Genomic DNA, 26,608 nt, shown 5'->3' with positions numbered 1-26,608 from the left:
TTTTTTGAGATGGAGTCTTGCTCTGTCACCAGGCTGGAGTGCAGTGGCCCAATCTCAGCTCACTGCAACCTCTGCCTCCCAGGTTCAAGTGATTCTCAGCCTCTCGATTAGCTGGGACTACAGGCAGGCACCACCACACTCAGCTAATTTTTGTTATTTTTAGTAGAAATGGGGTTTCACCATGTTGGCCAGGATGGCCTCCATCTCTTGATCTCACGATCTGCCTGCCTCGACCTCCCAAAATGCCATGATTACAGGTGTGAGCCACTGCACCTGGCCAAACACAGTCTACCTTTATGAGAGCATCCCCATGCTATGAAGCTGTTACACCTTATATGAACATGATGATTTATCTTGGTCCTTCTCCTTGGTATGGCTTTAGCCTTACAATCCTAAAAGGACACATACCTTCTGCTCACTCCAGAGCCAATCAAATGTTTAAATCAAGACTTAGACTGTACGCTTTAAGAGGCTGAAAAGTTCAATCCAACAATATGCATTTAGCCCACTAAACTAAGAAAAATCAGAGGAATAGGACTTGAGTCATATTCTCAAGGGGCTTGCAACTTGTGGGGGTAAACAAAGCCATTTCTAACAGACTCAGAGATAGGGCAAAAAACAAATTAATTGCTTTAATTGAAATGTAAAGTGTTGCAGAAGTAAAATATAAATGTAAAGTGTTGCACATAGTAAAATAAATTAACTCAAAGAGAAATGAGCAGGCATGACAGAAAAGGCAGCATCTGAATTGCTCTTTGATGACAAAGAATTATCTCAATTGTCAAGGGCTGAAAGATGAGGTACATTCTTAAATGAAGGAAGATTAGGAGTGATGTATATAGGGTAGCTATAATATAAAAGTTCATAGTGTTGTCATGGTATATTGACCAGTGCTCTGCAGTTGAGGCAAATAACACATGTGAGGAGAAATGAGCATGGAAAATTTAAGTCAAGTATAGGAAACTAGGAGACTCTGAAGCCATGCTAAGGAATTTGTTAGATTTCTGAACAGAGAAGTGAAGTAATTAAAAGAAATTTAAGGTGAATTAAAAATACATAAAAAGCATTGTCCTTCACCCTTTCGTATCACGGAGAGGCAGTAAGACAAGTAAGATAAGAAACTTGTAATGATGGCAGCAAGAAAGAAAGACGCAAGAAATATGGCTGAGTTAAGATAAATAGGATCTAATATGAAGCTTGATAAAGAAAAGTCAAAGGTGAGTCAAGTTAGACACTAGAATTGCAAATACTATCAACCAGGATACAAAACACAGGAGGAAGAACATGTTTGCCTTTTTAAAAAATACACCTTTAGGTGGATTAAGGCAGGGAAAGATGAATTTGGCTTTAGATAGGAGATTTATGTGCTAGAAAATATAACCAAGAGGCATTTATTAAAATGAATCTGCAGTTTCAGAAATACCTCAGAGCAGCAAAGTTCATCTAGGTATCACCTGCAAAGATAGGATGGATAGGTGAAGCATGAAAATGGCTGTGATGAAGCAAAGTATGTACATCATCCAAGAACAAAAAAGAGTGAAGGGCTGATCTGCTGTAAATAACTTATATTTTAAAAGTAGGAGGTGGCCAGGCACGGTGGCTCATGCCTGTAATCCCAGCACTTTGGGAGGCTGAGGAATCCAAGGTGGGCAGATCACGTGAGGTCGGGAGTTTCCAGGAGAAACCCCATCTCTACTAAAAATACAAAAATAATTAGCCAGGGGTGGTGGTGCATGCCTGTAATCCCGGCTACTCGGGAGGCTGAGGCAGAAGAATCACTTGAACCCGGGTAGAGGAGGTTGCAGTGAGCCAAGATCATGCCATTGCACTCCAGCCTGGGTGACAAGAGTGAAATTGTCTTTTNAAAAAAAAAAAAAAAAAAAAAAAAAAAAAAGGAGGTGGTAAAAGGCTCCTAAGAAATAATAAGAATATTAGGAAACTACAATGTTTCAAAAGCCAAAGGAGAAGAGTTTGAAGAAAACTGAAAGGTCAACAGTGTTAAAATGCTACAGAGATGTTGGGGGTACATGAAACTAAAAAGAAATCAATCATTAGAAATTAGAAGGTCATTATTTGTAGGTGAAACAATGAATCTACAGGAGTATTTGTTGCAAATAATTCAATATTTTTTTGGAGACAGAGTCTCATTCTGTCGCCCAGGCTGGAGTGCAGTGGCGGGATCTCAGCTCACTGCAACCTCCACCTCCTGGTTTAAGCAATTCTCCTACTTAAGCCTCCCGAGTAGCTGGGATTACAGGCACCCACCACCATGCCCAGCTAATTTTCGTATTTTAGTAGAGACAGGGTTTCATTGTGTTGGTCAGGCTAGTCTCAAACTCCTGACCTCCACCCGCCTCAGCCTCCCAGTGCTGGGATTACAGGCATGAGCCACCACCCTTGGCCTAATTCAAGATTTTTTAACAAGGCAAAAGTATTTTTAACTTTTAAACACTATTAAAAATCCAAAAAACTTCCCAATTAATAAAAAGGTAAATAGAAAAGGTTATTTTCAAATAAAATGAAGTGAATTTTAACATATTGAAAATTATTTGACTTATTAAATAAGTTTGCTTTCTCTAATAATACAGTGCTTCAAAAACAGACAATAAGCAGCTTCCACTTTCAAAGTAAATTTTTAAGACTAGCTCCTTGACCAAATTTTTAGGTTCCTTTAAGCTCACTTCTACTAAGTTTCATTCTTGTTCCCCTTCCTATCATTGGTCTGTTATAGGCCAGTTTTGGATAAGAATCCAGCAAAAAAAAAAAAAAAAAAAAAAAGAATCCAGCAATAGTCATTCCCCTCATCTTGGGCTACCTTAGCAAGAATCCCCTACCCTTGATGTCTCCTCTTAGCAATTTTTCTATCCACTGACCACTTCACCTTAATCCTTGGCTATAAATCCCCACTTGTCCTTGTTTGCAGTGAGACTTGAGCTGATCTCTCTCCCCTACTGCAATACCCTTAATTGGAATAGTCTTGAAAAACGTCTTCCTCACTGTTTTAACAAAAAGCAGAATCATTTTTTCTTTAACGCTATAAGGCATTTAAGGAAAGCGGTCAATCACACTCTTGTTAATATTAACAGAAAACTAATTTACCATACAATCACAAATAAAAGTGAAAGTTCAACAGAATATCCATATGACTGACAATTTAAATATTAAGGTAAGTTAGAGTTTACACAGTGAGTATAAAAAGGTTCCCTCAATATTTTAATCAAAACAATTTTTTAAAAAGGCTTTCCTATTTAAAACAAAGACAAGGGCACTGAAAAGTAGTAGAATCAAGCTCATTGCCTATTCATGCCAGAACTTATCGGTCAGAATTTTTAATAACAACAGAATAAAAATGGGAAAAAGTAGCTGGTATGTAATTAGTAGTTAAATCATATAAAACAATAGGTACAAATAGCTCCTGACACCCCAATTCCTCTATTCAGTCAGCAAATACTTATTTAGGCTTGGCCTGGGGCAGAGGAAAGACAGAATAGTAATAAAGACTCCCTCTGCCGGAAAGGATCCTATGAATTAGGAGACATGACATGTACAAAGAAGCAGAATGCCATGGTTATAATACAAAGATGAATGGGATAAATTCATTGAATAAGGGCACAAGTAAGGTGTTATCAGAGTTCAGAGGAATAAGAAATAATTTCTGATAAGAAGGTAAGGAAAGATTTCATTAAAAAAAAACAGGGTATGTGATTTAAGTCTTCATGGATGATTGTTAGGATTTAACATATAGAAGCAAAGGAGGAGGCATTTCAGTGATAGAAAAAAGCATAAGGAAAAGCAGGCCAGGCATGGTGGCTCACGCCTGTAATTCCAGCACTTTGGGAGGTTAAGGTGGGTGGATCACCTGAGGTCAAGAGTTCAAGACCGGCCTGGCCAACATAGTGAAGCCTGTTTCTACGAAAAATACAAAAATTAACCAGGCATGGTGGTGCATGCCTGTAATCACAGCTACATGGAAGGCTGAGGCAGGAGAATTGCTTGAATTCTGGAGCCAGAGGCTGCAGTAAGCTGAGATCACACCACTGCATCCTAGCCTGGGCAAAAAAGAACAAGACTCTGTCTCAAAAAAAAGGAAATGCAGAGTATAGGTATTAACAGTTGTCTGTTTCCAATGGAAAGAACAGTAGAAATTAACACTTAGGCCTTTGTAGTGAATTGAATACTGTCTCCTAAAGATTCACGATTATCTGGAACCTCAGAATATGACCTTATTTGGAAATAGGGTCTTTTCGGATATAATGAATTAAAGATCTTGAAGTAAAATTATCCTGGATTTAGCCTAGGCCCTGAATCCAAAGAGGAAAGGACACAGAAACACACAGAGAAGGCCATGTGAAGACAGAGTTGTAAAGAACGGGAGATGCTGCCACAAACCAAGGAATGCCTGGGGTCACCAAAAATGGAAGAGGCAAGGAATAATTGTTCTGTAGGGACTGAGGCAGAGCAGGAAGCACCTTTTGAGTTGCTGAGGGGTTCCCGCATGCATGAAGGAAAATCATGAGTTCCTTGAAGTGAAACTCCAGGCATCTAGCCAGCCCTGAGAAGTAAGTAACTTATTAAGCCAGAAAGTAACAGCGGCCTAAAAGATGTTTAATTTCCCTATAGCAACTAAAGATAACATCTTAATATGTGTCCCTGAGTTGTCATTCAGAAGCACAGACCCCCAACTGAGGACCCCCACTGAGCTGATCAGACCTTAGACTACAGGGGAACTAAAGACTGAATGCTTACCATCCTTCTTTGTTCTAAATTTCTTCCCAGGCCTGGTGTGGTGGCTCATGCCTATAATCCTAGCACTTTGGAGACCGAGGCAGGACGATCACTTGAGTTCAGGAGTTTGAAACCAGCCTGGCCAACAGTTTTAACCCTTCTCTGCTAAAAATACAAAAAATTAGCCAGCCATGGTGGCAGGCGCCTATAATACCAGCTACTCAAGAGGCTGAGGCTGAAGAATCACTTGAACCTGGGAGGCGAAGGTTGCTGTGAGCTGAGATCCTGCCATTGCACTCCAGCCTGGGCGACAGAGCAATACTCCATCTCAAATTAATTAATTAATTAATTAAAATAAAATAAATAAATTTCTTCCTGAGGGGCCTGGAGGGAGTCACACCCATGAGCCAGTTAATGTTCTTTCCTGCTGACCTCAAATTTTAAAAAAGATGCCTCTCTTCCTTAACCAATTGCAAATGAGAAAATCTTTTAATCTGTCTACCTACCTATGACCTGTAAGCTCCCCCTTCAAGATATCCTATCTCTTTAGGCCAAAACCAATAAGTATCCTCCATGTATTGATTTATGATTTTTCCCTGTAGCTTCTATATTCCTGAAACTTACCCTTGCCTTACCCAAGAGCCTTGGGGAGGTCAGGCTTTGAGCATTTATCTACCTGGTCCTCTTTGCTTGATGCCCTATAAATAAGCATCTTCCTTTCTACCGCTACAAAAACCTCTGGTGTAGATATCTGCTTTTACTGAGCCAGGTAAGCAGACTCCATTCTGGTTCTATAACAGGACTTCAGAGGGAACACATCCCTATAAACATCTTGATTTCAGCTGTTAAAACTGAGGGTAACTGTCTTATTTCAGTTTACCAGTTGTGGTAATTTGTTACAGCAACCCTAGGAAACTAATACAGCTTGGATAAGGACAATTCACAGAGGGCTATATTTTCCATGCTCCAGCATTTCTTTTTATTGCATTTTGAAAAAACAAAACACTGACCAAAAAAAAAAAAAAATTTCTCAGCTGGGCACAGCAACTCACAACTGTAATCCCAGCATTTTGGGAAACTGAGGTGGGAGGATAACTTGAGCCCAGGAGTTCAAGACCAGTATAGGCAACATAGACCCTGCAGTCTCTGCAAAAGAGAAAAAAATTAGCCAGACATGGTGGTGAGTGCCTGTAGTCCCAGCTGCTTGGGAGGATGAAGTGAGATGATTGCTTGAGCCTCCTAGGTCAAGGCTGCCATAAGCCACAATCATGCCACTGCACTCCAGCCTGGGACAGAGCAAGATCCTATCTCAAAAAAATAAAAAAATTAAAAATTTAAAGAAATTTCTCCCTTATAAGCATATTCTCATATTACCAACAAATTATGTATAAAAAAGCAAAAAAACAATGAAATGTCATTACTTACAATGTGTGACTCCAGCCAGAGTTTGGTAGAAAGTAGGAGTATCACTATCATCAGTGAGGGTAACATACACACCTCCAGATAGAAGCCATCGAGAGAAGGTAAAAGCATCTTTGTTTAGAAAAAGCCAATTTCTAAACTTTTCATAGTTTACCTTTTCACCCTAAAATTAAAACAAGAAAACATAAGTTTAGTGAAATTTTAAGCTATCTTACTTGCAACTTGCACAACCTGAAATTTGCAATTAGTTTTCATTTATCTTTCTATTATCTACAAAGGAACGATTATCTAGTAACACTGCAGGGCACTACATATTTGGAAATCAAACTGTTTTCAAAGTTTGAAAATAACGGTACTTCATAACTTCTACTTGCATAAAACCACTTTGTTTAATTACAAATTATTTCATCAATTCAGTAAAGCAGTACACTGCCAATAAGCCATATTTTGTTTGCTAAAGTACACCCCCAAATCAGTAAACTGCATTTCTTTAAACACTTAATAAATCCAATTTTTCACTTGCTTTATCCCTCTTCCTTAGCACTCTTCAATATAGCCTGAGTTACTATATTTTAATTAAATCTGTGTGGAATTAAAATACTTTTAAAATTTCATTTGTAAATTAAAAACAACTAGCCAGGAGTCCTTCTAGAGTGGACAATCAGGATCCCAGAAGGCATCAACATGACATTCAGACATGTTGCAGGGACATATGAGGACACTGCCAACATATTTAGAGATGAGAGCTCCTACCCATATTCCTTCTGTATCCCATGTTTAGTCTAGAGAGAAGCTTAGTAGTATAAATTCTACAAGCTGATGCACAGTTTTACATACATTAACATCTCTGACATTGGGGTAAGTCTTAAAATCAATAGCATCTCTCAATTGTAATTTCTTAGTGGTTGTGATATTGTTAAATATATATTTGGTCTTCATCTCTTTTTCTGGCATACAACTCCTAAAATTCTTGTGATGTCCAAAGTGATAAATGACTCTGCACACTAATGAATTGACCCAAGGCTGGGTGGGGGGCTGCTAGATAGCCTCAGGATGGGGGCTGGCCACTGGAGAAAAACAATGATTAGAGGGTTGGGACTTTCAGCCCCACTCCTAACCTCTAGGAAGGGGAGAGGGCTAAAAGTTGAGCTGATTACCAATGGCCAATGATTTAATCAATCATGATTAACTAGTGAAGACGTCTAGGGGGCAGTTTTACGAAACTAATCCCTTAACCTGTGAGATCCGATGCTATCGTCAGGTAGACCTTTCTACCACCTTCACATATAGCTAATACCAAGTGTTTACAATGTCCTAAGAACTACTCTATAATTTAATCTTCAAAGCACTCTCTACAGAAGACACTATTAACCCCATTTTGCACATGAAAAAACCAAGACACCAAAAGTTTAAGGGATTTGCCCACTGTTATACAGTGGAAGAAAGAGGACTGAACTCAGGTAGTCCAGGCTCCAAAGTTACCACACTGCCTGGCTGACTGAGTAAAATACAAAATAATCTCTGAAATTCACTTGCCCATTGGGAATCATTCCACATAACTGTAGAACAGAAATCCCACTGTCAAATCTGATTTTTTAAATGTTTTTGAGTCATGAATCTCTTTAAAAAGGGAAGAATGGTATAAAATATAAATTTCCATTTTAAGCATCAATAATCTAAAAAAAGACAGTAGGAAAAAACTTCATACAACACCAAGGTAGATTCCTTTATAACTGCATCTGACAAGGCTAATAATAAAGCACAAGACAGAAAAAGCTGCGACCCATATCACTTAAACCTAAGTGTGAGGTCTTTATATTTTAGCTAAAGTGTTTCTCTCCTTCTCTCTCCTTCTCTCTCTCTCTCTCTCTCTCTCTCTGTGTGTGTGTGTGTGTGTATAAATACAAAAACAACACAAAGCATTGTTATCGAAGGTCTGAATTAACCTATTCTAATATAAATACTAGGATAGCAAAGTTCTGCATGCAATCATCAGACACACTACTCAGATATTACAGCAGGCAAATAAATCAAATAGTTGAATCAGATACCATTAGCCCATTTACAATGTTGGTTTTATACCAACTAGAAACATCTAATAATTCAAACAGCCACAGCCACATATATGAGCCTCACATTTCTTTGATCTTTTCTACTCTAAAGATCTATTCATTAAAGACACCACCAACTCAGGCATTAACTACCATAGCCTTATGACATCTTTATTATAGTAACTTCCTCTTCCCATAATTGAAAATTTAAGCATTCCACTCTTCCCATCACAATTTCCTCTTATGAGTACATTCCATCTAGTATCCTGACACCAGCAATTTTTTAACTCCACAGGACCTACACCAATGACCTACCTGCAGGTCACCAAATTTAATGATCACTTCTCAGTGATCAAAGCTCAACTCACTAGATCTTTCAGTGTACTTGACATAGTTGAGTTCTCCTTCCTTTTTGAAACATTGTCCTCAGTTGGCTTCCAGGACACTATTATCTTTTATTAATCCTCTTTTCTTGCAGGCCATTTCTTAATCTCCTGTTTAAGAGGAGATTAAGATGAAGAGGACTCACTCTTCATCTCTCCAAACTTTAAACTCAACCAGGACTCATTCTTCCAATCTGTTTTCTATCTAAACTTACTCCTAGATGATCTCTTCCTTACCTGTAAACCAACAACAAATCCTTTCCCTTCAGCAACAGATTTATGTATAAAAAATCACATCTGACAACTCCACGAGTGTCTAATAGGATCCTCAAGTTTAATTACATCTTTCTTGATATCCAACCTCCAAACCTACTTCTCCATTACTCTTAGCCATCTACATTATTGGTAACTCCACTCATTTACTAAATCAGGCTAAACATTAATCATCTTCACACTACTCATTCTTTCATAGTCCATAATTAATACAAGAAAACATTCTAGGCCAACTCTACCTTTGAAATAAATGCAGACTCTAAAAACTTCTCATTACCTCAACCTCACTGCTACGCCATGATCTAAATGACCATCCTCACACATGGATTATTCAGATACCTCAATTGGACTGGGTTCAGCCTACTTCCCACATAAGATCTAAAGTGATCATGTGTTTAAAAAAAACCAAAACTCATATTTAATTACTTCTCTACTCAAAACCCTCCAGTGGTTTCCATCTCACTAAGGGTAAGTTAAAGGACTCACATTGTCCTATAGGGCAATATATAATCTGCCCCCCACCCTACTCTCTAATAATCTCTATAACTTCATTTCCTACCATTCTGTTTTCACACCATTCCAACTAAATTGGCCTTTCTATTGTTCCTTGGACATACCAAGTACACCCGTAACTCAAGGCCTTTGCTATATTCTCTTGATGAGAAGTGGTCCCCCCAGATATCTTCACGGTTTTCTTCCTCACTTGCTATAAATTCTTTATTCAAGTCTTACTTTACCTGACAAACTTAACCATTCTATATAAAATAACAACATTCAGGTGGGGCAGTGCAGTGGCTCACGCCTGTAATCCCAGCACTTTGGGAGGCCAAGGCAGGCGGATCACTTGAGGCCAGGAGTTCAAGATCGGCCTGCCCAATATGGTGAAACCCCGTCTATACTAAAAATACAAAAATTAGCCAGCCGTGGTGGTGCATGCCTATAGTCCCAGCTACCTGGAAGGCTGAGGCAGGAGAATCGCTAGAACCCGAAAGGCGGAGGTTGCAGGGAGCCAAGATGGCATCACTGCACTCCAGCCTGGGTGACAGAGCAAGATTCTGGCTCAAAAACTAACTAACTAAATAAAATAACAACATTCAGATGCCTTTTCTCTATCACCACCTTTTCCCCTTATTCTACTTTATTTTCCCCTATAGCACTAATTATCAGCTAACACATGTGCCTGCTACTGTGCTTAAATTTTGAGAGAACTGGGTGGCCAACCACACTTTGCTTCCATCTACAAAATGAAAATGTCTGCATAAACCTTATTAAAATGAAAAAATATGCATACTTCCTGAAAAAGAACAGAGAGTATTAATGTTTTGGACATCTACGTCAAAAATCCAATCAATCAGGTTTGCTAGATTATCCTTTTTTCTTACAAGTAAAATTTTATTATGGGGAAAAAACAAACAAATCATAGTTCAGTTTGTCCTGAAGTAGTAAAATACTATCACAGGCCGGGCGCGGTGGCTCAAGCCTGTAATCCCAGCACTTTGGGAGGCCGAGGCGGGTGGATCACGAGGTCAAGAGATCAAGACCATCCTGGTCAACATGGTGAAACCCCGTCTCTACTAAAAAAAAATACAAAAAATTAGCTGGGCATGGTGGCACGTGCCTGTAATCCCAGCTACTAAGGAGGCTGAGGCAGGAGAATTGCCTGAACCCGGGAGGCGGAAGTTGCGGTGAGCCGAGATCGCGCCATTGCACTCCAGCCAGGGTAACAAGAGTGAAACTCCGTCTCAAAAAAAAAAAAAAATAAAATAAAATAAAATACTATCACAGCAACTTCCAGTCAATATGTCACAAACAAAAACACAGGAAGCTGATCCTTTTGCAGCTGACATTGCAAAATGCTGGATAAAATGTAACACCACAACCATCACCAAAAACTGCAGAGCTAAGCTCAAAAGCAAGAAAGAGATATCACCAGGTGCTATCAACACAGGAGACATTCAAAACCAGAGTGGTAAGAAACTAGTGATAGACAGTCCAAAGATATAATCAGAGCCAGATACATGCATATGGCTGAAGTATGGACAATCAATGTCTATATAGTCGTGAAGGTGCAGCTATGCTCCCAGAATAAAACAAAGAACAGCGAAGGACTGTCATACTGGTAAAATAGAATTGTGTCAAAAAGCCACCCATAAGAAATTGGGCAGCACTGAGTGCTGCATGAAATAATCAGAATTTCTAAAGGGATTTTTACTCTACAAGCACTAAGGACATTTCACATTCTAGCAGGCCTCTGAAAAGAAAAATAAAATAATTCTGTCTGTTAAAGATTGTTGAATTGTTTCTATTGTTTAATTTTTCTATGAAGACACAATGAAAATATATTATTTTTGAAAACAGAAAAAATGACTCCCCATCCCCTTCCCACCCCCCACCCAGTAGAGTTAGGGTATTGCTACATTGTCCAGGCTGGTCTTCAACTCCTGGGCTCAAGAGATCTCACCTGGGCCACCCAAAGTACTTGGATTAGAGGTGTGAGCCACCTTGCCTGCCCAAAGATGACAATTTTTTAACACAAGCATTTCACTATGCAAATCAACTAGGGGAAATAAATGAGGAAATAGGCCTTGATAAAACAGGTCACAGATGGCTCAAAGCTAATGAATGAATGATATCCATGATGAAAAGCAATGACACTACAACATGAGCACTGTTTCAGGTTTCTGCAGGAGTGTGTGTGTGTGTGTGTGTGTGTGTGTGTGTACTGGTATGTTAGTGTGAGTATATAGGATTGTGTTTCATTATACTCTAAGTATGAATAGTTGCCTTTACAATAGAATTGAAAATTTTCAGATTCACAAATATACCAGTAATGAGAGTCATGGATAGCACATAAATAGAAACATCAATAAGTCTAAAAATGCCAGGAGTAATCTGCACATAAACATCTATTTGTCACACTTAAAACATATTATACAACTAAGAGTTAATACTTTGTCAACAAAAAGGGGTAAAATGTAAATCTTTAAATATACCTCTGAGAAACACTTCCTGAGCGTATCTGGGACTTTACCATCCACCACATGGAGCATTCTTTCCATTTCTTCCCGTATAACATAGTTCCCAGATTCACTTGAAAAAAGACTAAAAATGTCTAAGAGAAAGAAAGATAGAATAAATTAATCTTAACAAAGATCAGTATACCTTGGTGGAAGTAGGGAGAAAAGAAAAAGCTACAATAACTGACTGACTACTAGGGCCAAGCACTTTATACATATAATTTAGTTTATTCCTTAAAATAATCCAGCAACCAAAATTTTAAACAGCAGTATAATATCTTTTCAAACATGCCAAATTTGCAAAAATCTTTAGGTATAACAATACGAAATGTCAGCAAAGACTAGGAGAAACAGGGCCTCTTATACACTCTTAACAGGAACATAAATTATTGTAACCACTTTCATGAATAATTTGGCAAAACCTAGTACAGGTCAAGAGGTATGCCAGAAACTCCACTTCCATCTTTGAAAAACACTATACCTGTGTACAAAATACACGATGTTCACTGAAGTACTGTTTGTAAGAGCAAAAATTAGAAAACAGAGACAAATGTCTATCAACAAGAGAACAGGGAAAATGAGATACACATAATGAAATACTATATAGAAGTTAAAGTGTTTTTTTTTTTAAAGTAAGTGTTTGAGATGGATAAATATAAAAAATATAGCAAATGGCAAAACCATCTGTATAGTACAGTAGTACCCACTTATCCATGGTTTTGCTTTCCAAGGTTTCAGTCACATGTGGTTAGCAGAGGTCCAAAAATATTAAATGGAAATTTCCAGAAATGAACAATACATAAGCTTTAAATTGCACACCATTTTGAGTAATATGATAAAATTCTTGCCTCCCTCTTTATCCCACCTGGGACCTGAATGATCCTGTTATCCAGTATATCCCCATGTTACTCGCCTATTAGTCGCTCAGCGGTCATTTTGGTTATCAGACTTACAGACTTACAGATCACAAGAAGGGTGAGTACAGTACGATAAAGTATTTTAAGAGAGAGAGAGTGACCATATTCACATAACTTTTATTAGAGTATATTGTTACAACAGTACTATCTTACTGTTATTTTTGTTAATATCTTTCTGTGTTAATATCTTAAAGTTTAATTTTTAAATTAAACTTTATCATAGATACGTATGTATAGGAAGAAATGGTATATATGGGGTTTGGGACTATCTATGGTTTCAGACATCCACTGGGAGGGTCTTGGAACATATCCGTGCAGATAAGGGGAAACTAACATGTACCATTTATTTAAAACTTTAAACCTGCAAAGAAGCTGACAATGTTTAAGGACATGTAAACATGTTACAAATGTATAAAAACCAGCATGAGGAATGAAAGACCACCAAATTCGTGAAAGTGGTAACCTCTGTAGAGGGAAGAACAGAATGGAATCATGAAGGGATACAAAGAGAACCTCACCTTAGTTGTAATATTTTTTTTTTTAAATCAAATCAGGGACAAATGATACAATGTTAAGAAATAGTAAAGCTAGGTGAGGTACGTATTATATGTATATTTGAAATATTGTTGTTATAGGCTGAACTATATCGCCCTAAAGATATACTGAAGTCCTAACCTTGAAGTACCTGTGCCTTGAGATTATGTGGAAACAGTCCTTGCAGATGTAATCAAGTGAAGATGAGGTTATTAGGGTGGGACCCAATATAATATGACTGGTGCCCTTATAAGAATAAAAGATAACCACAAACAGAAAAAAGCTATGTGATAAGAGAGGCAGGGATTAGAATGATAGCTGCAGGCCAAGGAACCCCAAGGATTGTCAGTCATCACGAGAAGCAAGAGAGAATTTTTCCTACCTGGGAAATTTTTCCCAGGTTTCAGAGAAAGCAAGGCCCTGCTGACACTTTGATTTTGGACTTTCAGCCTTTATAACTGTGAGATAATAAATATCTGTTGTTCTAAGCTACCCAGTTTGTGGTGCTTTGTTAAGGCAGCCCTAGAAAACTAATACAATCATATTTAAAAAATGAAGAAACTTTAAAAATATATGTTTGTGACTTAAAAAATTGTTACCAGATGTACTTCAGTATCCATAGGGGATTAGTTACAGAACCCCCAAAGACACCAAAATCTGCAGGTGCTCAAGCCTCATATAAAATGGCATGGTATTTGCACATGAAAACTAAAAAGAAAATCCTAAGCACCCCAATCAGACTCTCTCTCTGAACAGACTCTCTCTCTTGGCCAAAGGGATCCCAGAAAATCCTTAAAAACAGAGATACTGGTCATGAGGGGATGGACAGTCAGACACATCTCATTATCCCAATCCCTTTTGCAGTTTAGATACAACAGCTAACCAGCATTAACATTAAAATAAACATCAAGACTGACAGACTTTGTGGCAAAAAGATACCAAGTTGTAAACAAGACCTAACGCTATGCCAGGCAAGGATTAAGTCATGTACCCCTACACTTAAAGAATAAACTGCTGGGTGTGGTGGCTCACATACGTAATCCCAGCACTTTGGCATGCCAAGACGAGAGAATCACTTGAGGCCAGGAGTTCAAACCAGACTGGGCAACATAATGACACCTCTATCGCTACAAAAAATTTAAGAATTAGCTGGGCATTGTGGCACATACCTATAGCCCCAGCTACTCAGGAGGCTGAAACAGGAAGATCACTTGAGCCCAAGGGTCCAAGGCTGCAGTGAGCTATCTTGCCACTGCACTGTAGACTGGGAGACAAGATGAAACCTCGTATCAATCAACCCATCAATAAAGAATAAACTATGTTCTAACTGCTACAAGGTTTTTCTTTTTCCTTTCCTTTTTTTTTTTTTTTTTTTTGAGACAGAGTCTTGCCTGTCACCCAGGCTGAAGTGCAGTAGCGTAATCTTGGCTCACTGCAACCTCCACCTCCTGAGTTCAAGCAATTCCCCTGTCCCAGCCTCCCTAGTAGCTGGGACTACAGTTGCACGCAATCACGCTCAGTTAATTTTTATATTTTCAGAAACATTGGTCAGACCGGTCTTGAGCTCCTGACCTCAGGTGATCCACCTGTCTTAGCTTCCCAAAGTGCTGGGATTACAGGCATAAGCTACCGCACCCAGTCATTTTTCTTTTTCTCTAGCAGTTATTCAATAAGCACTGGCCTTGAGACAAGCAATACTGAAACAGATGCAGCTCATTCAGCACCAAATGCTAACTAACTGACTCCCATTCCACAAGCTATAGCTACAGCTTTGATTGGACAAGAGTTATTTCAGTATCTATCAAAATGGTCGCCTTGCAGGCTGTAACCCTTTATAAGAAATAAAGTCTTCTTTCTAAATTTATAGGTATCATAATTTTTTTCAGTTGACTCATATAACCTACCATATCTTCCCATTATTTTAAATCATCCTTAGGTTATTTATAATAACTAAAACAATGTGAATGCTATCAAAATAGGTGTTACATTGTATTTTTTTTATTTATATTATTTTATTTGTATTATTTGTATGAACCTTAAGTTCCTGGCCTCAAAAAGATCCTCCTGCCTCAGCCTCCCAAATAACTAGGATTACAGGCATGCTGTAGCATACCAGCCCTGTATTTTTAATTGTTGCTGCCTGGGGCCAATTTATATTTCTGCTGGTAGAGAAATGCTGATTTGGAAAAACCAAGATCACAATTATATTCTAATACATAAAACTGAGTTTATGGATACATTCATTATCTTAATTATGGTAATGGTTTAGTGGGCATATCACATGTGTCAAAACATATAAAAGTATATGACTGTATGATGGCTCATGTCTGTAATCCTAGTACTCGGAAGGCAGAGGCAGGAGCATTACTTGAGGCCAGGAGTTTGAGTGCAGCCTCGGCAACCTAGAAAGACCCTATCTCTACAAAAATAAGATAAAGTAGCTAGGCATGGTGGCATGCACTTATATTCCTAGCTACGTGGGAGGCTGAGGTAGGAGGATTACTTGAGCCCAGGAGTTAAGGGCTGCAGTGAGCTAGGACTGTGCCACTACACTCCAGCCTGGACTACACAGTGAAGCTATCTCCTCTGTCCCCAGTCCTCTCCAAAAAAAACCAAAAAAACACACATCAAAATATATACTTTATTTATGTGCTTATTATTATATGACAATTATACTTCAAAACTTCTGTAAAAAATGATTTTTTCATCCATTTTGTGCTGCTATTATAGACCTAGCAACTTATTATAATAAAAAGAGATTTATTTCTTACAATTCTGGAGGCTAAGAAGTCCAAGGTTGGCGGGGCATGGTGGCTCACACCTGTAATCCCAGCACTTTGGGAGGCCAAGACAGGCGGATCACGAGGTCAAGAGATCAAGACCTTTCTGGCCAAAATGGTGAAACACCATCTCTACTAAAAATACAAAAATTAGTTGGGTGTGGTGGTGTGAGCCTGTAGTTCCAGCCACTCAGGAGGCTGAGGTAGGAGAATCGCTTGAATCTGGGAGGCGGAGGTTGCAGTAAGCCAAGATCGTGTCACTGCACTCCAGTCTGGCGACAGGGCAAGACTCCAACTCAAAAAAAAAAAAAAAATGAAGTCTAAGGTCAAGGGACCCGCATCTGGGAAGGACCTTTTTGCCCTTTCATCATCCCATAGTCAAAGGCATAAGAGCAAGAGAACACTTGCAAGAGGGAGAGAGTAAAAGGCTGAACTCTTCCTTTATAAGGATGCCATTCACATGATAAGAAGCTCACTCCTGAGATAACAGCATTCATTCATTCATGGGTGTGGACCCCTCATGACCTTATCATCTCTTAAAGTTCCCACCTCTCAACACTGTTGTACTGGGGATTAAGTTTCCACACATGAACTTTGGGTGATGTGTTCAAACCACAGCAAGAATTAAAAATAATGTCTAGATTCAGGAATAGGAGTGGCTTCTGAGAGATTCAGAAGCAGTCCCAGGGCAGTATCTTAGTCTGTTGAGTCTGCTGTAACAAAATACCATAAACTAGGTGCTTATAAATAACAAATTTATTTCTCACAGTTGTAGAGGCTAGGAAGTACACCATCAATTTGGTATCTGCTGAGGGACCACTTCCTAGTTCAGAGACAGCCATCTTCTTATTGTATCCTCACATGGGGAAAAATGTAAAGGGTCTCTCCAGGGCCTTTTTTTATTAGGGCATTTAATTCCACTAATAAGATGCTTATGACTAACCCTCATGACCTAATCATCTCCCAAAGGCCCCATCTCCTCATACCATCACCTTGGTGGTTAGGCTTTCAACAAACCAATTTTGAGGGAGACACAAACATTCAGACCATAGTAGGCAGATTAGAAAAAAACAAAGAAAGAAAGACCCAGTATATGGTGGTCAATGATAAAACCATAGGAATTTTGGGAACAAAATGTTACATTCTGTATAATACAAACAGCTTCCATACTTCCCCTGGGAAATCTCCAGTAAAATTTACAATGTTTATGAATGCTTTTGGTAAGGGCAGATGTGTCTTTGGGGAAGTCAAAGAAAAGAATGAGGGGACAGAAGATCTTATAAATAATTAAACAAGTGAATTTTTTTAAAGTAAATAAATCTATATCCTATGAAACACAGAAGGATACCAATCAACTAAGATTATCTTCCCTTTCACATGTAGGGGAGGAAATGTTGTCACTCTCATTATAGCACTTCCCCGATCAGCAGGATTTAAAAGTAATGAATGAGGTGTCACAATTTTCTGTGCTTAGATAATTTGCCTAATAAAATTAATTTCTGAAGTTAAAAGTAAAACATTAAAAAAATTAAACCATTTACTAAGAATGTATACAAAATATTATCAAGTAAGTAAGCTTTGGTTTTGTTTTTGAAACAAAGAATAGACTGCTACGTCTATATCATCAGAATTAAAAAAAAATAAGTTATATTGAGACATAATTCACATCCCATAAAATTCACCCTTTTAAAGTAATAATTCAGGGTTGGGTGAGGTGGCTCATGCCTGTAATTCTAGCACTTTGGGAGGCCAAGGTGGGCAGATCGCCTGAGATCAGGAGTTCGAGAGCAGCCTGGCTAACATACTGAAACCCCATCTATACTAAAAATACAAAAAATTAGCCAAGCATGGTGGTGGGCGCCTGTAATCCCAGTTACTGGGGAGACTGAGACAGGAGAATCGCTTTAACCCAGGAAGCAGAGGTTGCAGTGAGCCGAGATGTTGCCATTACACTCCAGCCTGGGCAACAAGAGTGAAACTCCATCTCAAAATAAATAAATAAGTAAAAATAAAGTTAACATTTCAGTGATTTTTAAGGTATATTTATAAGGTTGTGTAACTGTCACTCCTATGTAATTCCAGAACATTTCCGCCATCCCAAAAGGAAACCTTGTACTCATTAGCAGTCGTTTTCCATTTCCCTCTCACCTGATACCTCTTCCAACCACTAATCTATCATTTTCTGCCACTGTAGATTTGCTTAATCTTGAAATTTCATGTAAATGGAATCATAATATATGGCCTATTGTGACTGACATCTATCACTAAGCAAAAGCGTTTTCAAGTTCCATCCACACTGTAGCATGCGTCCGTACTTTATTCCTTTTTATAGCAGAGTCATTTTCCAGCATATGGATATATCATGTTTTGTTTATCCATTTACCAGCTGGCGGACATTAGGATTGTTTCCATTTTCTATTACCAACAATGCTGTTATAACTATTTCTGTACATTTTTTTTTTTGTGGTAAGCATATGTATTAAATTTTCCTGAGTATATACTTAGGAGTGGAATTGCTCCTCAATGTTTAACAATCTGAGGAGCTGCCAAGTTCGTTTCCAAAGTTGCTACACTACATTCTACTCCCATCAGCAATGTATGATGCAGTTTACAATTTTTCCACCTCTTCCTCAACACTTGTTATTATCAGCCTTTTTAATTTTAGCCACTCTAGTAGGTGGAATAGATACTCTAGTGAAGCAGTATCTCACTGTAGAGTTAATTTACATTTCTCTAATGACTTATTAGGTTACACATTTTTTCAGGTATTTATTTGCCACCCGTATATCTTCTTTGGAAAAATGTCAATTCAAATCCACTGCCTGTCATCAGAACTTTGAGATAAATTATTCTGTACAGAGATGTGGTATTATCATTTTTGAGATAATAAAAGTACTTACATTTTGCTTTCTCTTCATCTTTGCCTCTTGTAAGGAGGACAAGTCCAACTATTAAATTATTGAAGTGCAGCCCTTTGGATGTTCCACCAAAAGAACAGTAAATCACCTGGAAGAAGATGATAAAGCCAACCTTAAGAGGCATTTCAGTTGTTGAGGAAGCTGAGGCAGCTATCACCTTTAACAAATCATGTCTCCATCTCCAGAAAAGGCATTAGTAAATTTTAATAAAATCATATTAAGTTTCTCCCTCTTCTTCCTCTTTTAGACCTTGTTATTGCACTCAGTCAAGAATAGACCATGTTTACTATAAAATACATACTATAAAATACAAAAAGATGGTCCCCAACATGATTTTTCAACTTTACAATGGTGTGAAAGTGATACACATTCAGTAGAAACCATACAGTATTCAATAAATTACATGAGATATTTAATATTTTATTATAAAATCTGAGTTGTATTAGATGATTTTGCCGAACTGTAGGCTAATCTAAGTGTTCTGAGCATACGTGTGTGTGTGTGTGTGTGTGTGTGTGTGTGTGTGTGTGTGTGTATTTTAGATGGAGTTTTGCTCCTGTCACCCAGGCTGGAGTGTAGTGGTGCCATCTTGGCTCACTGCAACCTTCACCTCCTGGTTCAAGCGAATCTCCTGGCTCAGCCTCCCAAGTAGCTATGATTACAGACATGTGCCACCAAGCCCAGCTAATTTTGTATTTTTAGTAGAATATTTAGTAAAATAATTTTGTATTTTCACCATGTTGGCCAGGCTGGTCTCAAACTCCCTGGCCTCAAATGATCCACCCACCTCGGCTTCCCAAAGTGCTGAAACTACAGGCATGAGCCACCGACCCCAGCCTAAACACATTTACAGACTAGGCTAAGCTCTAATGTTTGGTAGGTTTAGGTGTATGCAATGCCTTTTCACCTTACAATATTCTCAATTTACAATGGGTTTCTCAAGCTGTAATCCCAGGGTAAGTACGGGAGTATCTGCATATTAGATATTCACACAACTGAATTATTTATTCTTTCTCTTTGGAGTCCTTATCAAGGTCCAAGAGTACAAAGGTCCTCCAATAGCCACAATAATGTGAGAAGGATTTTGTGCAATTACACAACTTCCTTTAACCTCAGGAAAACTTACGTACATTACTTTGATTGGCAAAAAAGATCCTCTCTAACTGAATGTTCAGAAATTCAAAGAGACTCCAAAAAACATTTTTTAACATTCTCAGAAATAAGTATTATAGTAATCAGAAATAGGGAAGAAAAACTATGCATAGGAAAGGGACAAAAGAAATCACAATAAATACATCCATTCAACAATTCTTTGTTGAGTGCCTAGTACTGCCAAGCAAGATTTCTGTAGATAAAAATGCACAATTAAAGAATAATTCAAGAAGTTAGTCAATATGAATACTGAAAATATATATTATTCACCAAATTATATTTATAAATATATTTAATAACACCTGACAACTGATGTCAAAAACTATCTCTAGTGTCAGTGATAATTCAACCTAGCAAAAAGTGGCCAAAGGAAATAGCTACAGAACATTAAAAATATTTTTTAAAAAACTAAACAAACAGAACTAACACATTTTGTAGAATAACTATTTTTAGTTGCCCCATCTCCCACTCCCAACTAGAAGAAAATAACAGGGAAAAACAAAAACACCTTTATCCCTGGGGAAGGGCAGGAAAACATAATGGCCTCAGAACTTACAGATCCCCTACCACTGGGAAGAAGGAAGATCAATGAAAAGGTCTCAACCCCAAGATCCAGGGACACAGCACCTGCCTAAAACTGAGAAATAGGACTACAGAGAATGTCCCCCTCCCTAGCACTCCCTACCATCCACCCTTCTGCCAGCAAGCACCGAGGAATAAACAACTATAGTATACGGCCGGACAGGAAGAAGAAGGCGGACAGAGACCCTCTCTGAGGTGTGATAACAAACAGAATATAAAATCAAAAGTTGAGGGTAGAGCAAACATTAGAAAAAAACTTGAGCCCCAAACCCTAAAAAAGAAAAGTAACCCTAGAATGGAAATTGAACCCTGTATTATACTGAGGGTAACCATAGCAACAAGAAGACCAAAATGAAGCTCAACTGTAGACTATATTGACTCAACCCCTAAGCTGAAGAAAGATACTACTTGGTCCAGTCTCTTCTGTCCTATATGAAACACTTATGTTTCAACCACACATTTTAAGTCGCAGAAAGGAGGAGAAACTCAATATATTATCAGAGACAAAGGAAAAATACGATAATGGAGTTGAAGAATCCTTTGGAATGGCTCAAGGGTAAACTCAACAGAGTTGCATAAGAGATTATCCAAAATGAAACAAAAGGGGGAACATGTGAGGTGAGCAGGCAGGGGAGGGTAGACAGAACAGAAAACCCAAGAGCTGAGAGATCATATCAATGATATAATATTCACATAACTGATATCCTACAAGAAAAAGAGAAAGGGGCAAAAGAAATATCTGAGGAGATAAGGTTGGGATTTTCAAAACGAATAGACAGAAAACCACAGATACTAAGAAGTTCAGCGAACAGGCAGAATAGATTACACCTCTAATCCCGAAAACCAACTAGACAAATCATATTAAACTTCTCAAAACCAAAGATAAAAAGAAAATGTTTAAGGCAACTAGAAGAAAACAAAAAACATTACACTGAAACAAAAAATTATAGCTGGTTTCTCATAAAAAATTATGTAAGCCAGAAATCAATGGTGTGATATTCTGAAAGCACTAAAAGAAAAAAACTCAACCATCAATCCTGTACCTGGTGAAAATATCTTTCTAAAAGAAAATATATTTTGGTTCCTTTTTTTGTTTTTCAGGTTTTTTTTAGGGGAACAAAAACAGAGAAGTCATTACCAGCAAAAAAGGATAAAAGAAAGTACCTCAGGCTGGAGGAAATATTATGCCATTAGAGATACATGTACCTCCATAAAGAAATAAGAATACTGGAAATGACATCAATAAAGGTAAACATAAAAGCATTTTTCTTATTTTTAATCACTGTGAAAGATAACTGGCGGTCTAAAGCAGCAAGAGAAGAAAAGTAATGTGGCTTTGTAGAATATGTAAAAGTAAAACACATAACAATAGCACAAAGGATAAGAGAAAGGAACTAGACGTATACTGTTTTATAGTACACATAAATGTGTACTATAAAATAATTAGCTGCATGTGGTAGCACACGCCTGTAATCACAGTTACTCGGGAGGCTGAAGTGGGAGAATCACCTGAGCCAAGGAAGCAGATGTTGCAGTGGGCCAACACTCACCATTGCACTCCAGTGTGAAAAACAAAGTGAGACCCTGCCTAAAAAAAATAAATGGGCAAATCATCTGAAATTTTCAAAAGAAGAGATACAAATGGCCAACGGGTACATGAAAAAAAATGTTCAACATCACTAATCATCAGACAACTGCAAATCAAAACTACAATGAGTTAAAATCTCACCCCAGTTAAAATGGCTTATATCGAAAAGTAGGAAGGCCAGGCGCAGTGGCACATGCCTGTAATCCTAGCATTTTGGGAGGCTGAGGCAGGCAGATCACAAGGTCAGGAGTTTGAGACCAGCCTGGCCAACATGATGAAACCCCGTCTCTACTAAAAATACACAAATTACCCAGGCATGGTGGTGTGTGCCAGTAATCCCAGCTATTTGGGAGGCTGAGACAGAAGAATTGTTTGAACTCGGGAAGCGGAGGTTGCAGTGAGCCAAGGTTGCGCCACTGCACTCCAGCCTGGGTGACAGAACAAGACTCCATCTCAGAAAAAAAAGAAAAGGAAAGGAAAAGAAAAACAGGCAATAATGAATGCTGGTGAGGATGTAGAGAAAGGGAAACTCTTGTACACCGTTTGCAGGAATGTAAATTAGTACAGCCATTGCGGAGAAGAGTATAGTTGTTCCTCAAAAAACTAAAAATAGAATTACTATATAATCCAGCAAATTGCTACTGGGTATATATCCAAAAGAAAGGAAATGAATGTATCAAAAAGATACCCGTACTCTTGTGCTTATTGCAGAACTATTCATAATAGCCAAAACATGGAATTAACCTAAGTGCCCATCTACAGATGAATGGATAAAGAAAATGTGGTATATACACACAATGGAATATTACTGAGCCATAAAAAAAGAATGAAATCATTTGCAGCAACATGGTTGAAACTGGAGGTCATAATGTTAAGTGAGATAAGTCAAGCAGTCTAGGGGTGGTGGTTCACACCTGTAATCCTAGCACTTTGGGAGGCCAAGGCAGGAGGATTACTTGAGCTCAAGAGTTTGAAACCAACCTGGGCAACATAGTGAGACCTCATCACTACCAAAAAATAAAAATAACCCAACCACAGAGAGACAAATATCACATGTTCTCACTCATATGTAGGAGCTTAAAAAAAAAAAAAAAAAAAGTAGATCTCATGAAGATGAGAGTAGATTGGTGGTTATGAGGATGGGAAGAGTAGTGGGGAGGAGGGAAGAAATAAAGACAAGTTGATTAATGGGCACAAATATACAGTTTGACAGAAGAAATAATATGTAGTATAGGCCAGGCGCAGTGGCTCAGGCCAGTAATCTCAGCACTTTGGGAGGCCAAGGTGGGCAAATCACAAGGTCAGGAGTTCAAGACCAGCCTGGCCAACATAGTGAAACCCTGTCTCTACTTAAAAAATGAAAAATTAGCTGGGCATGGTGGCAGGCACCTGTAATCCCAGCTACTCAGGAGGCTGAGGCAGAAGAATCACTTGAACCTGAGAGGCAGAGGTTGCAGTGAGCTGAGACTGTGCTACTGCACTCCAGCCCAGGCGACAGTGAGAGACTGTCTCAAAAAAAAGAAATGTAGTATTAGATCAGCAACGTAACTATAATTTATAATAATCTAGTGTACATTTCAAAATAGCTATAAGTAATTAATTCAAATGTTTCTAACATAAAGGAAGGAAAAACATCTAAGGTGATGAATATCCCAAGTACAGTGAGATTTGATCTTTACAAATTATCACATGTACCCTCCAAAAATATTTATCTATTACACATTATTAAAGGAAAAGAAAAATACTTTCTTAAACATTTTGTAGCCATGAATATCCAGTCAAAGACTTAGTACACTGTTATACTTTATAAGATTGATGTATGCAGTAATGATTTCACTGGCCTTCTTTCAGACAATGATGTCATCCGAGTAAATAAAATGATTAGTTCTGAAGAGAGGGAAATGTCTGTATTTTCAAATAGAAAGACTTATACTGTAGTATGCCAAAAATCTACTTATTGTCTAATAGTTAAGAAGTCAAAAAAAAGTAGATGTAGGCCAGGTGCAGTGGCTCACGCTGGTGATCTCAGCACTGTGGGAAGCCAACGTAAGGGTAGATCACCTGAGGTCAGCAGTTCAAGACCAGCCTGGCCGAAATGGTGAAACCCCTTCTCTACTAAAAATACAAAAAATTACATGGGTGTGGTGGCAGGTACCTGCAATCCCAGCTATCCGGGAGGTTGAGGCAGGATAATCACTTAAACCCGAGAGGCAGAGGTTGCACTGAGCAGAGACTGTGCTACTGCACTCCAGTGTGGGCAACAAGAGCAAAACTCAAACAAAAACCAAAACCAAANACCAAAACCAAAAAAAAAAAAAAAAAAAAAAGGTAGATGTCCATAGGTCTTTAGCGTTTAGAAACAGTTGTAGCATGTTTCAATAGCTGCTTTCTGGTCCTGGTCCTTCTACTGTCTAATGATACAGGGTAAAGGGTTATCCCACAGTTCCTTAGAGGAAATAGTTAAGTGATAGATACTGTTTTATCAAGGCTTTTAGAGTCAGAAAGACCTGACTTTGAAGCCACGCATTATTTATACACAAGCTATGTAGTCTTAAGCAAATCACTTAACTTTCTGGGCCTTAGTTGAATTCCATAACACATATATTGAAGAAATGTGCCAAGTCTTCTGATTCCAGGACCTAAGATGGAAAGCAGCCCCAGGGTGGGAAATACTATATTATCTCAGGACAGAAGGCAGAAGTCAAAGTTTGAAGCCACTTTGTTAATTAGTAAGAATTCAGCACTGATGAGCTCATAATTTTTGTTTGAAAATATTTTTCCAGAGTAAACTCTAGTATACCTTTCTAACTGCTGGATTAATAGTCAAAAGAACCAAATTAATATTTTCAAATTTTCATTTTATATAATTCTCAAGAGGATCAATACTTTTCCTTTTTTTTTTTTTTTAAGACAGCGTCTCATTCTATTGCCCAGGCTGAAGTGCAGTAGCACAGCCACAGCTCACCAAAGGCTTGACCTCCCAGGCTCAAGTGATCCTCCCACCTCAGACTCCCGAGTAGCTGAGAACACAGGCACATTCTATCACACTTGGCTAATTTTTTCATTTTTTTGTTACTATCGGGACTCACCATGTTGCCCAGGCTAAAAAATTTATCTTGACTGACGCAGAGTAAAAAAAGAAAGCATACATAAGTTAAAAAGGCAAAAAATATATACCTTCCCAAAGAACTTGATGTCACCAACCTATATGCTTAAAAACTATCTTCAGGTCATGACAAATATGAAATATAAATTTGTAAAATAAATCATGCTGTATGTCAGTAAGTTTCAAAGAGTAATTCAAACACAACATAAGACCCATGGTATATACACTATGAAAACATTAAGCACCATTTGCATAAAATGTAGTTACGACTGGTAAAATTTCTAATATTAACATTTAAATCCAAGCTCTGTTCCTATATATGTGTGTTGAAAAAGTCATCCTTCTATAGCTAAAATGTATGTGTGTTTACACTACTGTTTCTTCAGTGAAGAGTCCAATAGAACAAAATGTTTCTTTTTGTCAAATGTGTTTTATAATACTATTTCTTTCCTGTATGTAAATAGCATAAGGTAGAGTCACACTTAGCGCCAAGAAAATAATAATGGGCCCCTTGAAATTCTGAATAAATAATAACACAAATGCAAAATATAAATTCCTGAAGTCTAAGCAAAGAACAAATACCGAGAAAACAACTACCAGGGATTAGAAAGCAGAATAGTACCCAAAGATCATTTTATCACTCAGGCAGGAGAGACACCTCATTGAACATCCAGAGCATTGAGGAGAGACCCCAAAAGAGTTAATCATAGTATCAGAGGTAAACCAGGTAAACCATACTTATAGTAAAGTCTATTCAAGACTCAGCATTACAAAGCTTTAATACCGGATTCAAGAGGATTAGCTAATCTGCGATTTATTTAAGTGCATGCTAGAATAAAATCCAACATTTTAAAAATAAAGACAACAAATTCAGGTACTTATAAGGTTTACAATGTCTACTAGATAACAAAAAGTTACTAGATATAAGAAACAGAAAATTGTAGCCAATTACCAGAAAAGTATTAGGCAAAAGAATGACAGAGATGATAAAAACTGGTATATAAGAAGTTTAAAAGAGCTTTTATAAATATACTCAAGAATTTAAACAAAAATAAAAACACAGAAATGGAAACCATATTTTAAAAAGAAAGATGAAACTTTAGAGTAAAAAATATCTGAACTAAAAAGTTATTATGTGGCTTTTTTTTTTTTTTTTTTTT

The 26,608-nt window shown here is 37.9% G+C and overlaps 1 protein-coding gene across 1 annotated transcript in view; it reads right to left on the bottom strand.

Moving 5' to 3' along the window:
* The window catches only part of USP32 (ubiquitin specific peptidase 32), a 213,830-nt gene that overhangs the window by 106,894 nt on the left and 80,328 nt on the right, over window positions 1-26,608 (bottom strand). Inside the window, exons 3-5 of the mRNA XM_017539840.2 lie at window positions 19,003-19,108; window positions 11,848-11,966; window positions 6,151-6,310 (exon numbers count right to left, since the gene is read on the bottom strand). Of these exons, the coding sequence (XP_017395329.2) occupies window positions 6,151-6,310; window positions 11,848-11,966; window positions 19,003-19,108 (385 nt within the window). The remainder of the gene's footprint in view (window positions 1-6,150; window positions 6,311-11,847; window positions 11,967-19,002; window positions 19,109-26,608) is intronic.

This window comes from Cebus imitator, unplaced genomic scaffold, assembly GCF_001604975.1.
Source record: "Cebus imitator isolate Cc_AM_T3 unplaced genomic scaffold, Cebus_imitator-1.0 Scaffold121, whole genome shotgun sequence".
Taxonomy (NCBI): Eukaryota; Metazoa; Chordata; class Mammalia; order Primates; family Cebidae; genus Cebus; species Cebus imitator.
Note: the sequence above shows the minus strand (reverse complement) of the source record. Positions and strands in the feature narration are given on the sequence as shown.